This window comes from Pelophylax lessonae (assembly GCF_965119305.1).
Source record: "Pelophylax lessonae genome assembly, chromosome: 10".
Lineage (NCBI taxonomy): Eukaryota > Metazoa > Chordata > Amphibia > Anura > Ranidae > Pelophylax > Pelophylax lessonae.
Genome location: NC_138777.1, coordinates 138796136 through 138810867, shown reverse-complemented (window position 1 = coordinate 138810867; position 14732 = coordinate 138796136). Strand labels below are relative to the sequence as shown.

The following is a 14732-nucleotide window of genomic DNA, read 5'->3' as shown; positions in this document are numbered from 1 at the left end:
CAATCATATAAAATTATATATATATATATATATATATATATATATATATATATATATATATATAGTGCAATCAGTACTGAATTCAGTGTGATCAAAAGATATTAACGTAACATCAAGGTGATAGTAATACAACGTATACTAGACGTACAATATGTAAATACTAAATGTATACATATGATGTGCAACAAATATACAATAATGTAGTGCTATATAAAGTTGCAGATAAATTACATATACCGCCCAATATCACTATTACAGAGTGATGCAAGTGCTCAGTGTTTCTTCACAATAATATTAAAACAATAGATGATCAATAATTTATGTCCATAAAACAGTTGTGCCAAGTAATGTGTGTTCTTAATTTCCATGCTGGTGCAAATGTTGTTCATCCACCACCTAGTGAACAGAAGCACTCAGGCCGCTTAGGATCTATAGTGCCTGTAGTATTCCTCACTTTGGAAAGCAATTCCTCCTAAGGGTAGGCCAGGATTATTAGGCAAGTGGCCAAATGTTCACTAGGTGGTGGATCAGCAACATTTGCACCAGCGTGGAAATTAAGAACACACATCACTTGGCACAACTGTTTTATGGACATAAATTGATCATCTATTGTTTATTTTTATTATTATTTTGAAGAAACACTGAGCACTTACATCAATTTATCTGCACCTTTATATAGCACTACGTTTATTATTGTATATATGGTTTGTTGCACATCATATGTATACATTTAGTATACATTGCACAGTATTACTATCACCTTGATGTTACGTTAAGATCTTTGATCACAAGCACTTTAAATATATATATATATATATATATTATTCCATTTACATTTATTTTATATTGTATGATTGTATGCAGCAACATTTAGTGCAGTTTTTATTTTGGTGCATTAACAAGTAGCAGCGCCTCACTATATACATCTTCATTCTATTTAAGTATTTACTTGAATTGAAGGCAGCTGTACATAGGGAACCCTGACCAAGTAAGGAGAGGCGACATACCCTTTATTTCTTTACAGTGTTCAGACTGGATCAGAACCCACACATGTGAGCCTGTTCGGGAGCAGTCACCCATACAAGTCATTTATGTGCTGTCAGGGCATTCCCTGCCCTGCAGCCACACATACATGAAGCTGTGGGGTTTAGAACAACCTGGCAGCAGAGGACTGCCCCCTACGTGTGATTGCTTCCTGGTGAATGAATACACATGATTTTGGATCCTGGTATGAACACGCCCAAACTCATTACTATTAAAAAATCAAGGGGGAAGTGAACTCCTGCAATGGGTTGTATTCTGGTCACCTGTGCCTACCGAAAGAGTTGAAAGCCAAGGCCAAGGTAATCTATTTTTGGGGAGTAACCATTTATTGATTAATAGCTTTTTTTAAAGTCATTTGTATTTGGGGAGCAGAAAATGGCAAAAAGCAGAACTTTAATTTTAATGGAAAGTTTGATTTTATAAAAACAGAACAATTCAAAAATTCATAACGTAACTTTGGGGGGGGGGGGTAATATTAAAGTTTATGCAAAAAGAAAATAAAATTTACATGGCTGACAAAATTACTGTTCAATTTTTTTAACAGCATAAAAAAACAAAATAGATAAATGCGACACATAAAATACACAAATCAGTCGGAATACACATAAATCAGAAAACAAACAATTAAGCGTCACTTCAGTGTGATGAATACCAATCCAGAAACTAACCTGTGTGAGTATTCAGGTGGTTTCTAAGCAAAGTAACAGTCCTGAAAGCTCTTCCACAAAGGTGGCACTTATGAGGTCGCTCATCAGTATGACTCTTCATGTGGCGATCAAGATTTGAGCGTCTGGGGCAAGTATAGCTACACAGTTCACATTGGAAGGTTTTCTTAACACCTGAATAACAAATAAGAAAATGACATCCACTGTAGTTTGCTGTCTATCTCACAAAAACACTTTATTCAATTTTATTACTTTAGGAATAAAGGGTTTACTCTTTATAGTAGACCATATTTATATTCAGCAATTTGCTAAAGACCTGTAAATCAAACCTAGACAGCTTTTTGTTGAATCAAACTAAAAGTAGTCCATAGATGGTTTTAGCAGCAAAAAAAAAAAAAAAATGCCCAGATTCCCCCATCCACACACTTGATGCAGATATAGGAATCCTCCCTGCGAAGCTATTGTGTTCCGACGGTAGAGAGACTTCCCCACCGTCATAATAAACTGATCAGCACTGCCAGCAGCACCGATAAAGTGGCATTTATCCAACATGCTGATTGTATCCAACTGATGCTGATTGATCGACTTCTGTACAACTTGTCCCCCCCCCATACAAGGATTGAAATTCGGCAGGTCGCTACTGAACCAGCCGAATGATGATCCACAAATTGCCAGTTTGATGAAAAACTATCATCCACAGCAAAAGGATTTAAAGGAAATAGACACAAGCAAAAGCAGACCCTTCCAACTATACTTTTACTACTATAAATTGGCAGAAGGTATTAAAAGAACAGTTCCTGAAACAGTAATTTCAGATAAGACTTTAGGATTTTGGGCCCTTTTACACCTGTACACCATTGCCATGCTAAAATGCACCTTTCCAACGCAACATAGCTACTAATGCATCAAAATTATTCCTTTAATCTTACGCAACGGTTCACATCGGTGCACTGCGATTTGAAAAGTCCTGCATGCAGCCTCTTCCGTTGTAATTTAATAGGAATGCAACAAAAACACCTGCATTTTTGGTACGTTCTTTGAGTAATATGTACAAGTTTCACTGGGAGTCAGGAATCCAGAAAATGCACCAAAAACACATTGAAAACGCACTAAGCACACCAGTGTGAAAGGGCCCTTACCTGACTTTAAGATGCATACTTACAGTGAATCCGGAAAGCATTCACAGCGCTTCACTTTTTCCACATTTTGTTATGCTAAAGCCTTAATCCAAAATATATTAAATTCATTATTTTCTTTAAAATTCTACAAACAATACCCATAATGACAACGTGAAAGAAGTTTGTTTGAAATCTTTGCAAATTTATTAAAAAAAAAAAAAAAAAATATATAATTTTTGTAAGAACTTACCATAAAACTTTGACAGACGCAGCCACTTCATAGTTTCCTAACAAATGGGCAATGCGCCCTCTACAGGAGTAAGACATGGCCGTGAAACTCATAGGATGTGTCTTTTCACTAGACACACCCTTAGGGGCTGTCCCTTCAGACATTACCACAGACACATTGTGCTTACTAATCAGTTTCGTAGCAAGCAGTGAAAAGACAACCAACCCAAAAATAGAGGGGCGGGGGCTGCATCTGTCAGAGGACTCAGAGAAAATAATTTTACGGTAAGTTATTACAAAAATTCTATTTTCTTACGTCCTCTGACAGACACAGCCACTTCATAGTTTCCTCACAAATGGGACATCCCAAAGCAGTGTAGGCATGAGGGGTGGCAAGAAACGCAACCAACAAACGCCCAAGAGACACTCAAAGCTCTAGTAGTAGAATGTGCCCTCACCGGGAAAGGAGGTACCTGACCTTGTAGTGAATAGGCCTGAACAAAAGTCTGCCTGATCGATTTGAAAATGGTTGCAGCAGACTCAGCCACACCCTTACGAGGCCCCTCAGGAAGGACATACAGGGAATCAGACGTCCGTGGCAGAAAGATTCCGTGACAGACAGGTAAACCCTGATCGCCCGAACCATATCCAGTGATTGCAAAGCAAATTCCTAGGAATGCTTGGCAAAAGCGAAGGCAAAACAACACCTTCAACGAGGTGGAAGGCAGACACCACCATAGGGGGGAAGATTGATTGGGTGGCAGAACAACCTAATCCCTATGAATGGCCAGAGAAGGCGAACAGCAAGACAGCCGCCAACTAAGACACCCCGCGAGCAGAGGTGATTGCTGTCCCAGAAGGTTGCCTTTCTGGTGGCTAAGGCAGAGAGCTATCTCTGATATGATCAAAGGGAGGTCGGAGGAGAACAGACAAAACCGAAGAAAAGATCCCACAGAGGTAAAGGGGATCCCCTCTGTGGAGCCAGATGACGCACCCCTCGGAAAAAGGTGAGAAGGAGTTAGTCGCCAAGGGTCGTTTGGAAGTAAAAGGCTAAGGTCGACACCTGACCTTTTACTGAGCCAAAAGCCAAAACGTTGCGCCACTCCCTATCAGCAGAAAGCTAAAACCCCGCCACCGAAAGGAGTGAGAATGCATCAAGGCACTACCAGTGCATCTGAGGCGACGGCCAGAGGATCTCGAGCCCTGGCCACAAACCTGTCTACCTTGCTGTTTAGACGAGAAGCGAACAGATCCACCTCCGGAGTGCCCCATCGGGCACATAGGAAGCGAAAAACAGCCGGAAACAGGTACCATTCCTCCTGATCCAAAACCCGACGACTCAGGTAATCTGCCAGCCAGTTCACCACTCTTGGAATGTGAACCACGGAGAGAGCCGAAACGTGTGCCTTGGCCACCTCCCTGGCCGCCTGGGCACTCATGGTGCCCATTGACGACCGATGAAAGCCACAGCCGTGGCAGCGTCGGGACTGCACCTGAAACAGGAGACCGTGCAGCCGAGGCGTCCAATGGAGCAGGCAGAGCAGGAACGCCCCAAGCTCAAGGACACTGAGATCGACAGATTGCCTAACAGGGTCGGGTGAAAACCCGCTCTCAACAGGAAATCGTCCATATACCCGAGGATCGCAATCCCTTTGTGCGGGAACAAGTCTAACACCCAGGTCAAAACCTCGGTGAAGATTCATGATTCCCGGACACCGGAAACCAGGGTGAATAAAAAAAACCCGAAAACCTTTTCTGCCGAGGAACCAACACCACCACTGCCTGCGCAAGTGGAGCCTGCACCACCTCCATGGGATCCCGCAAATGATCCGGAGATAAACGGAGACATGGTGGAAAGAATCACTCGAGGGCGAGAGCGAGATACAGTCTGGAACCCTGAACTAATTAGTTTGTGAACCCATGAGTCCTGAACCAGAGACGTCCAGGGCTCCGGAAGGCAACGCAGATGTCCCCCCACCCCCGAAATGGTTGAGGGTGACCCTTCAGGCAAAGGAGGAATCGTCCGCCGAACTGGACTGGCTAGTCTCAGGCTCATCTGACCAAGCCTTCTTGTCCCCTCCGGAGGCTCTTAACAGTGTTCTTTTCCTGTGCCCCTGAGGCACAAAAAAGCCCCCAGTGAGCCTTGAAGGAAGGTCCCCGCTTACCTTGGGGTGCCTTATTTGCAGACTGGGGGAGAAGAGTACTCTTACCCCCAGTTAGACCCTTGATTAACTCATCCAAGGAGTCACCAAAAAGGGTGTTCCCCCAAAAAGGGAAGATCAGACACGGCCTTCTTAGAAGCCTGATCCGCCAACCAGCTCTTTAGCCACACCATGCGACGAAAGGCAATCCCCACCACAGACACTCTAGCGACCAGGGGAGCCTTGTCCAGGGCCGCATCACACCGATAGACCATGGCCTGAACCATCTGGTCCGTGAGCTCAATGAGAGTTGGAGGAACTGACTCAGCCAGCAAGTTGCCTTTTAAGCACCTTAATCCATTTCACAACAGTCTGAGAAACCAGTACAGAGGCGAACACAGGCTTGAGGAGCGAGCCCACCACCAAGTGTAGGTGGCAGGAAAGCGATTCATGCACCTGTCCACCGGGTCCTTAAACACCGGGGAGTCCTCCATGGGCACTACCGTGGACTTATTCAACCGGGAAAGTGTGGTCTACCTTAGGGGACACTGTCCAGCAATTGGAAACAGTCTGCGAAGGGGTAACGGCGTTGAAAGCACTTTGGCACCGCCAGCAAGTGCTTAATACGCCGCCATTGCTCATTCACAATATCGTGAAACGCCTCGAGACAAGGGGAAAAACCTGACCCAACTTCTGGGCTTTGCGGGAGCCAAAGACAACCTGCTTACCTGACTCTATGGGCTCATCAATTTGCAAAGTCTCCCTGACTGAGCGAACCAGTGCATCTACCAGAGCGCAGTCCCATGCCGCAGCTGGACCAGAGGACTCATCCTCCTCACCGTCTGAGTGTGAGGACAGGGACCCCTCAGGAAGGGCAGTGTCTGTGGCAACCACATCAGGCACTGAATCAGAAGACTGAGGGCATTGGCCTTGTTTGAATAGCAACTTGTGACATGACAAGATCTACTTTGGATGCCAGAGTATCTATGGCTGCAGACAGAGGCTAGGGAAGGCGATCCGGACGTCCCAGATGCACAAACAAGATTAGTAGGGGAATTTTTACTCTGGGACTCCATATAGGCATATACTGGCCCTTTAAATCCTTGAGTGCAGTCCGCACTGCTATATCACGCTACCGCTGGAGTCCACCTTTAGCTAGCAGGCACACTGATAGAAGCTAAATGTGTCTGAAGAATGCTCCAATAGAACCAAAGACCCCCTTACTGTGCCAGAGAACTGAATCAGCTACCGCTCTCCACGCTGTATGCAGGCAGTGAAAAAATGCTGGGACCAAAATCACTAGAGGCTGAACCCCCCTGAACCACAACAACATGGTTCCATAGGAAAGGCACAAGGAAAAAGGCCGCTGCCCATACAGGGCAGCCTGCCCACATCCAAGGTGGCGCCCGAAAACGGCACCAACACACAGAAAAGCAGAAAATGGCTGCTGCCCTTACAATGATGCAACCTGGCTGCCCACACCCAAAATGGCGGCCGAACAGCGCCAGCGATCAGGAGCCCAGGGAACAAGGCCACCATGGGAATCCATCACAGGGAACCCCCTAGGAAAAGGTAGTAGTAGCTATATACCCCTCCCCCCAGGCTTTAGACGCCGCTATAGCACCCCCATCAGGAGCAGGGAGGGCAGGACCCGTACTGACAGGAGAGTGGGATCTTACAGAGACCGCAGCTCTGCCATCTCCAGGAGTTGGCCCAGATCTCCCCCACAGATGACTGTCCCAGGGGTTGTATTACTCATTATACCATGGACTGCAGGCTCCGCTCCGAGGCAGCTCGCTTCCCACCCTGAGTGGGGGTGCAGCCAGCCAAGAAGGATACGCTGCACTCAGGGCGTTCCAGGGTGATGCGTCCCAGCGAAAGCCTCTGTTCGCAGGCTCATCCCCACCCATCGGGGCACCGTAGTTGCGAGGCCTGGGCGGACCACAACCTGCTCACGCTCGTTGGCCAGGCTGGGAGACCATAGGGATCTAGATTATCCAGTGCGAAACCCCAGGCCAGCTGTTTGTAGTTCACCAGGAGGATCCCCCTGACACTAGCTAGCGATAGTGAGTAAAGAAAAATAAACCTAAACCAATAAAAAACTGAGACCGGAGTCCCAGCAGGGAAACTTAGGTCCTACTCCTAACACTAGGCAGCAAGACACTGATTAGTAAGCACGATGTGTCTGGGGTAATGTCTGAAAGTAAAGCCCCTAAGAGGGCATCTAGTGAAAAGTTTTTCTACGAGTTTCAATGCCTAGTCTTACTCCTGTAGAGGGCACATTGTCCATTTGTGAGGAAACTATGAAGTGGCTGCATCTGTCAGAGGACGTAAGAGAAAAAAAAAAAAAAAAAAAAAATTCACATAAGTAATCACAGCCTTTGCGCAATACTTAGTTATAGCATCTTTGGCACCAATTACAGCCTCAAGTCTTTTTGAATATGGTGCTATAAGCGTGGCACACCCATTATGCCCAGTTTCTCCCATTCTTCTTTGCAGGACCTCTCAAGCTCCATCAGGTTGGATGGGAAGTGTTGTTGCACAGCCATTTTCAGATCTCTCCAGGGATGTTCAATCGGGTTTAAGTCTGGGCTCTGGCAGGGCCACTCAAGATGACTACTCTCCCAGTTCCTGCCGCTGAAAAGAAATGGGATTTTTGACTTACCGTAAAATCAATTTCTCAGATGTTCATTGACGGACACAGCTCTTCATCTTCACGAACATATGTTATGCTGCCCCCTACAGGAGTAGGACATTAGCCAGAGAAAAGCTTGGGTAAGCCTATGGGGCAGTCTCTGGGGGTATACACTTCCCGCTATAGGTATTCAGTTTTGTAACAAGCAGTGTCAGAAGAAAAAACAACCCAACTCCAAAGAGGGGCGGGTACTGTGTTCGTCAATGAACAGAGAAATGGATTTTAAGGTAAGACAAAAAAATGAATTTTTGTAAAATCTTACCTATAAAATTCCTTTCTCTGAGTCCTCCGACAGTCGCCGCCACCTCTAAGTCATCACTATTGAGTATTGACTTCCGCTCTGCAGGAATAGCTAGGCATAAGACTTAGTCAAAAGAACAAAGACATTTGCATATACACACCCATGGGGGCTGTCCCACTGGTCAATACCCCCCTGCAGACACTCCCAACTCAGTTTGGTAGCATAGCAGTAAGTGTACAAGAAAAAACCCCAAAAGAGGGGCGGGGGCGGCGACTGTCGGAGGACTCAGAGAAAGGAATTTAACAGGTAAGATTTTACAAAAATTCAGTTTTCTCTTACGTCCTCCGACAGTCGCAGCCACCTCTAAGTCATCACTATTGGGATGTCCCAAAGCAGTGTAGACATGAGGGGTGGGAGACGCAACCGTAGAAAATGCAACACCAGTACCCACATCAGAGAAAGGAACCTTACACTGTGCGTAAGAGAACCTTATGGGCAACAGAAAAGGCTCAACAGGAGCAACCACACAGGAAAGCAAATAACCCAGGGGATAACAACCCCAACAGTCAGGGACCCACAACAAAAACAAGGGTCCCTCATGGCACTGCCACACTGAGAACTTTGCGGCCAAAGGAGGCATCAGCTGATGCCAGAACATCCACCTTATAGAATTTGGAAAAGGTGTGCACCGACAACGAAGCCTTGCACACCTGGGCCACCGAGGCTCGATGCCAGTAGGCCCAGGACGCACTCAAAGATCTGGTAGAGTGCGCCTTAACAGGGAAGGGTGGAACCCGTTCCTTCAAAGCATAGGCCTGTTCAATGGTCTGTCTGATCCATTTGGCAATGGTCGCTGCAGACGCAGCCATGCCCTTCCGAGGTCCCTCAGGAAGGACAAAGAGGAAATCCGTCTTCCGAAAGGATTCAGTGGACGACAGGTAAACCCTGATCACCCTGACAACATCCAAGGAATGCAATGCAACCTCCTTGGGATGCTTAGGCTGCGTACAAAGCGAAGGCAGGACAATGTCTTCATTAAGGTGAAACTCAGATACCACCTTAGGAAGAAAATATGGATGTGGTCGCAAGACCACCTTATCCTTGTGAATTACCAAGTAAGGAGGGCGGCAAGACAACACCGCCAGTTTCCGATACTCTTTGAGCCGAAGTGATTGCCACTACAAAGGCAACCTTCTTAGACAGCAGAGACAACGATATCTCCCGGATGTTTTCAAAGGGAGAACGCTGTAACACGGACAGAACCAAGTTCAAGTCCCATGGAGGTAAAGGCTCCCTCCTGGGAGGAGCCAAATGTTGCACACCTTGAATGAAGGTGCGAATTAAGGAATGAGACGCCACAGGGCGTTGGAAAAGAATAGCCAGAGCAGACACCTGGCCCTTTATCGTGGCCAGCGCCAGGCGCTGGTCCACCCCAGACTGGAGGAAAGCCAACACTCTCGAAAACCGAGTACGAGCGAGGGGAGAACCCCCTGGACTTACACCAGGCGAAATAAGCTTTCCAGGTACGGTAATAGATTTTACCAGAGGAGGTTTTCCTGGCCTTGATCAGAGTATGAATGACCTCAGGGGAGAGACCCCTGTCTCTCAGGACCTGGGTTTCAACAGCCAGGCCGTTAAAGCCAGCGACTGTAAAGCAGGATGGAAGATCGCACCCTGAGACAGTAGATCTTCCCGCATGGGCAGCCTCCAAGGAGGCGCCACTGCCAGGTGAACAACATCGGCGTACCCGGACCGGCGTTGCCAGTCCGGCGCCACCAGAATCACCAGGTGCGGTTCCGAGGCTAACCTGCGAAGGAACCTGGACAACAACTGAATCGGAGGAAAGGCATACATCAGACGATACTGATGCCAAGGGGCCACCAACGCACCCGAGGCGTCTGCCAGAGGATCGCGCGTTCTTGCCACGAACCTTTCCACCTTGTGGTTCAGCCGAGACACGAACAGATCCACGTCCGGGGATCCCCACTTCGCACACAGCATTTGGAAGACCCCCGGGTGTAGGGACCATTCCCCCTGATCCAGGGTCTGGCGGCTCAGGTAATCGGCCTGCCAATTCTCCACACCCGGAATGTGAGTCTCGGCCCAAGACAGAATGTCGGTCACCTCCCGGGCCGCCCGGGCACTCCTGTTGCCCCCTTGGTGGTTGATGTAAGTTACCGCGGTAGCATTGTCCGTCTGTACCCGAACCGGACGGCCCCGAAGTCGATCCGACCACTGGAACAGACAGAGTTTGATCGCTCTTAATTCCAATATGTTGATCGGGAGGGAGGATTCCTCCCCCGACCAAGTGCCCTGGGCAGACAGGGTGCCCAGGACTCCACCCCAGCCCGACAGGCTGGCATCCATGGTAATCACCGTCCACAGCAGCGGACGGAAGGATTTTCCTTCCGACACAGCCGGGGACTGAAGCCACCACAGAAGATTCATTCTGGTCCGGCGACTCAATGAGACACTCAGATCCAAGGACTGAGGTAGTCTGTCCCACCTGGCCAGGATCTCCGCTTGAAGAGACCGTGTGTGGAACTTCGCAAAAGGTATTGCCTCGAAGGCTGACACCAACCCCAGGGACCGCATGCAGGTCCTGAGTGACGAGGACGGCCTGTCCCTGAGGGACCTGATCTCGCCCTGCAAAGTCCGGAGCTTGTCCCCCGGCAAGAACACCTTTGCTTGAGCAGAGTCCAGAACCATTCCCAGATAGGGAAGACGAACCGAAGGAGACAAGGTCGACTTCTGTACGTTGATGGTCCATGTTTTGACTAAAATGTAAGATGTGTTAATCGGCTAAAATGTACTGGATTTTTAGCCGACTAAATACGACTAAAACTAAAACACTTGCAGAAGACTAAAATGGGACTAAACCTAAAATGCCATTTTAGTCCTAAGACTAAAACTAAATTGAAATTTGCTGCCAAAATTAACACTGGTCTTCACCAATAGAAATGCATTTAGAGCGATGTGCCCGGGTCTAGGGAGGGGCTCCACCCCCTCACACGCCTCCAGGAACTCCCACTGAAGCCCAGCTGAGGAAAAAAATGAGCTGGGTGTACCAAGATGGCCGCCGCTCTGTACAACACGAGGAGGCTACAAGAAAATGGCGATAGATCGGCAGGTAGGCCCCGGGGAGCCAGGAGGGAACCCCCTCCCCGCACAACAGCCGTCCGCACCGTCGGGACCCCCCACCCCCTTAGCCGCCTGCATGAGCAGCCAGCCACCCCACACTTTGCGACAGATAACACCCCCCCCCGAGGGGGGAAGGGTTGGAGGGTGGGGGAGGAAGAGGGGCACCACAGGTGGGGGGGTGCACAGGGGAACCCAGAGAAATGGGGGTTCGACCGTCCCAGGGTATGTCGGCCAATAGGAACGCTGCGACTCGGTCGCAGACCGGTCGTATGTGACCTGGCGGGACGTTTAACTTGCGGGCCAGTCCCTGTTCAGTGGGACTGTCGCGGCCGACCCAGCACGGAGCTAGGGCCTGCACGCGCTCGAAGGCCGACTGGGGTGACCACTGGATCTCAACATCCAGCTTGTCGCCCAGATCCGGCATAATTGCTTGTAGATCTCACAGGAATAAACCGGAGAAAAAAGCTAGCTAAAAAAGAATTATCTAAAAAGCTTGCCAGGACCAGAGATCCCAGCAAGGAACTTAGGTCCTTACTCCTGACTAGGCAAAAAAAAACGTACATCCCTTTAGCAGGGAGAGAGAGGGTATACCCCCTGGGACTGCCCATAGGTGTAGCCAGAACTTTTTTTTCTGCCTAGTGTCTTACTCCTGTAAGGGGCAGCAATACCCTACAGATATCAAGATATGAATCCTGCGTCTGTCAATGAGTGACAGAGAAACATCATTTATCACCGAAATTACTTGTGACCAGTATGTGGTAAGCCCCGAGCAGGCCCAAAAAAATGTGGAGGAAATCACCGGGTCCTGGCCACATCTCCAGCATTCCGAGGAAAGAGGCATGCATTTTATAAAGACGGTAGGGGGTAAGGTACACCCCATGGGCAATCTTATACTGTATGAGGTGGTCTCTGAGAGAAACAAGAATTTTGAATGGGAAGTCCCACACGTTCACCCAGTCCTCCGAATCCAAATCCGGAACATCCCCGACCCAACGTTGGCACAGGTCAGAGAGCTCAGGAGATGAAACTCGGAGGAGATGTGCATACAGAATGGAAACCGACCGCTCCGAGCACTCATAGCTTAATACCCTTTCAAGACCTGGCTGCACCATCTGCGTCTCCCCATGGGACAACTGTAAATATCTAAATAAATGAGAGAGATCCAAGGTGACATCCGAGACCCTTTTAATACTATAGTTGTTTCACACAAGGTCTGGAATTTTAAATAAATGTGGCGAGGTGGGATTATACCATAAGGGGGCATTGGGGGAGACTGCAGTGCCTGGGTACGCTTCAAGCAGTAGTCAAAATTTCCAGGCTCGCAGGGTCGTTTTCATGGAGGGAGTCAAGGCATACGGAGCCTTGGGACCGTGAAAAAGCAACTTCGACAACGCCGCCATGGACCCCAGCACCGCGGCCTCCACAACCACCGCAGACTTGGAAACATCAGGTGCAAGCCACCAAGTGGCGGTGACCAATTGAGATGGTATAAAATATTTTTGGCAGTCTGTGCGCCAAGCCACCCTGTGAAGAGGGGCGCATGAGAGTGGAGAATCTATATCTGGGAGGACATGGGTCCCACAAAAAGGAAGAGAAATTATATTTAGGTTGGAGAAGAATGACTTCAGTATCCACTGTGGTGAATTACGCAATAGGTAAGTACATTTTGGCAATATCTTCATTTTGAGTAGATTAATGCGTCCTAGAAGAGAAAGCGGTAGGCTCTCCCATGCCTTCACAGCCGCGACAACCGGATCTAGATTGAGAGGGATAAATTCCGACACTTCCCGTGAAATGCATAACCCAAGATAGGTGAACTTGTCCACCCACTGCAACCGAACCGGTGGTGCTACCCGTCGGGCCTCCAGGTCAATCGCGAACAACTGACTTGGACCAGTTGACCCTTAGTCCCATCACTCTCAAAAATTAATCTAGGGTCTACACTGCACCTTTGAGGGAGGAGTCAGCATTAAAAACAGCAGGAGATTGTCTGCATACAGGGCTACCCTCTCCTCCAGCCATGCCATTTGTAATCCTTTAATGTGTGGCAAGACGCAAAGTGCCTCAGCCACCGGTTCCATGGCAATGGCAAAAGAGCCAGAGAGAGTGGGCAACCTTCACGTACCCCGAGAAAGGGCAAAAGCATTAGACAAACCCCCCACCAGACGAATGTCAGCCGTCGGCGAACTATATATCGTCTGCAGCTAGCGAATAACTAACAGAGGGAATCCCATCCTCCTAAGAATCTCCCACAGGAAGGGCCATTCCACCGAGTCAAATGCCTTCTCAATATTGAGAGAAGCGACCACCCTAGTGCCATGGTTAGCATGCTGTGCTTGAAGATTAGTATATAATATACAAGGAGGCCATCAATGGGACCAGGAGCCTTACCCCCCAGATATTGAAGTAAGCAAAGCAAGGACCTCGTCAGTGGTGATCGGGCGGACCAGGCAGGATATCTCTAGGTCAGAGAGCCAGCCCAGGGCTATCGGATCAAGGAAGGACCGTAGACTCTCGGGACAGTGGTCAGAGGGAAGTGTAGTGGTATACAAGTTGCAATAGTAGTCTCGGAATGCATCGAGTATCGCCACTGGAGAAGTGATGCCCCCCCCCCGTGGGAGAAGTTTGTTCCGGGATTGGAGTAAGAGGTACATCATGCTGAGATATTATCACCAGCAACCTGCCATTCTGGCCACCCTGGTCAAAGACATTTTATTTTGCATGATATAGCGCCAAGCGTGGGACCTCAGCCAAATGCATGTGCAAATCACGCTTTTAAGCCTGCAACCCTTCAAAATTAGCAACAGAGGGGTCCAACCCATACTGGGCAGAAGCATCCTCAATTACCTTTTCCAAAGCGGCCGTGGTTAGCGGTCTGCTGCACCCTGACCGCCCTAATTGCAGACATAAAATGACCTCTTGTGAAGGCCTTGAAAGCATCCCAGACCATACCGGGAGAGGCTATCCCAACATTAGGGTCCCAGAATTCCTTCAGCACTGGTGGAGTTTGAACAGAGATGTCAGGTTGTGAGATCCAGTGGGAACCTAGACGCCACATGGAGCCGCTGCGAGAACAGCCAGAGCGCAGCGTTGACAAACAAGGGGCTATGATCAGAAAGGTCACTTGGGCAGGTACCCGACGTCCTCTAAATCAGCCAGCAGAGCAGGGTTAGCAAATAAGTAATCTATTCTGGAGGACGTCTTGGAGGTGGAGAAGCAGGAGAAAGCTTTCTTAGAGGGGTATTTTCCATCTCCAGACCTCTGCCACACCCACCGCCAGTGCCCAGTTGAGCAGCTCTCCAGTAAAGGATTTGGGAGGCATAGGCCTATCCAGATCTGGAGAGAGGATGGCATTAAAATAACCCAGCATGATTATTTTTTCAGGACAATAAGGGGAAATCCTCTCCAAGATAGCATATAGGACCAAGTTTAAAGGGCGGGGGAACAAACACCAACCAC

The 14732-nt window shown here is 48.5% G+C and overlaps 1 protein-coding gene across 3 annotated transcripts in view; it reads right to left on the bottom strand.

The window, feature by feature from the left end:
- The window catches only part of CTCF (CCCTC-binding factor), a 299523-nt gene that overhangs the window by 209377 nt on the left and 75414 nt on the right, over positions 1–14732 (bottom strand). For all 3 annotated transcript variants that reach the window (XM_082270324.1, XM_082270323.1, XM_082270322.1), the window contains exon 3: positions 1713–1883. In XM_082270324.1, the coding sequence (XP_082126450.1) occupies positions 1713–1883 (171 nt within the window). The remainder of the gene's footprint in view (positions 1–1712; positions 1884–14732) is intronic.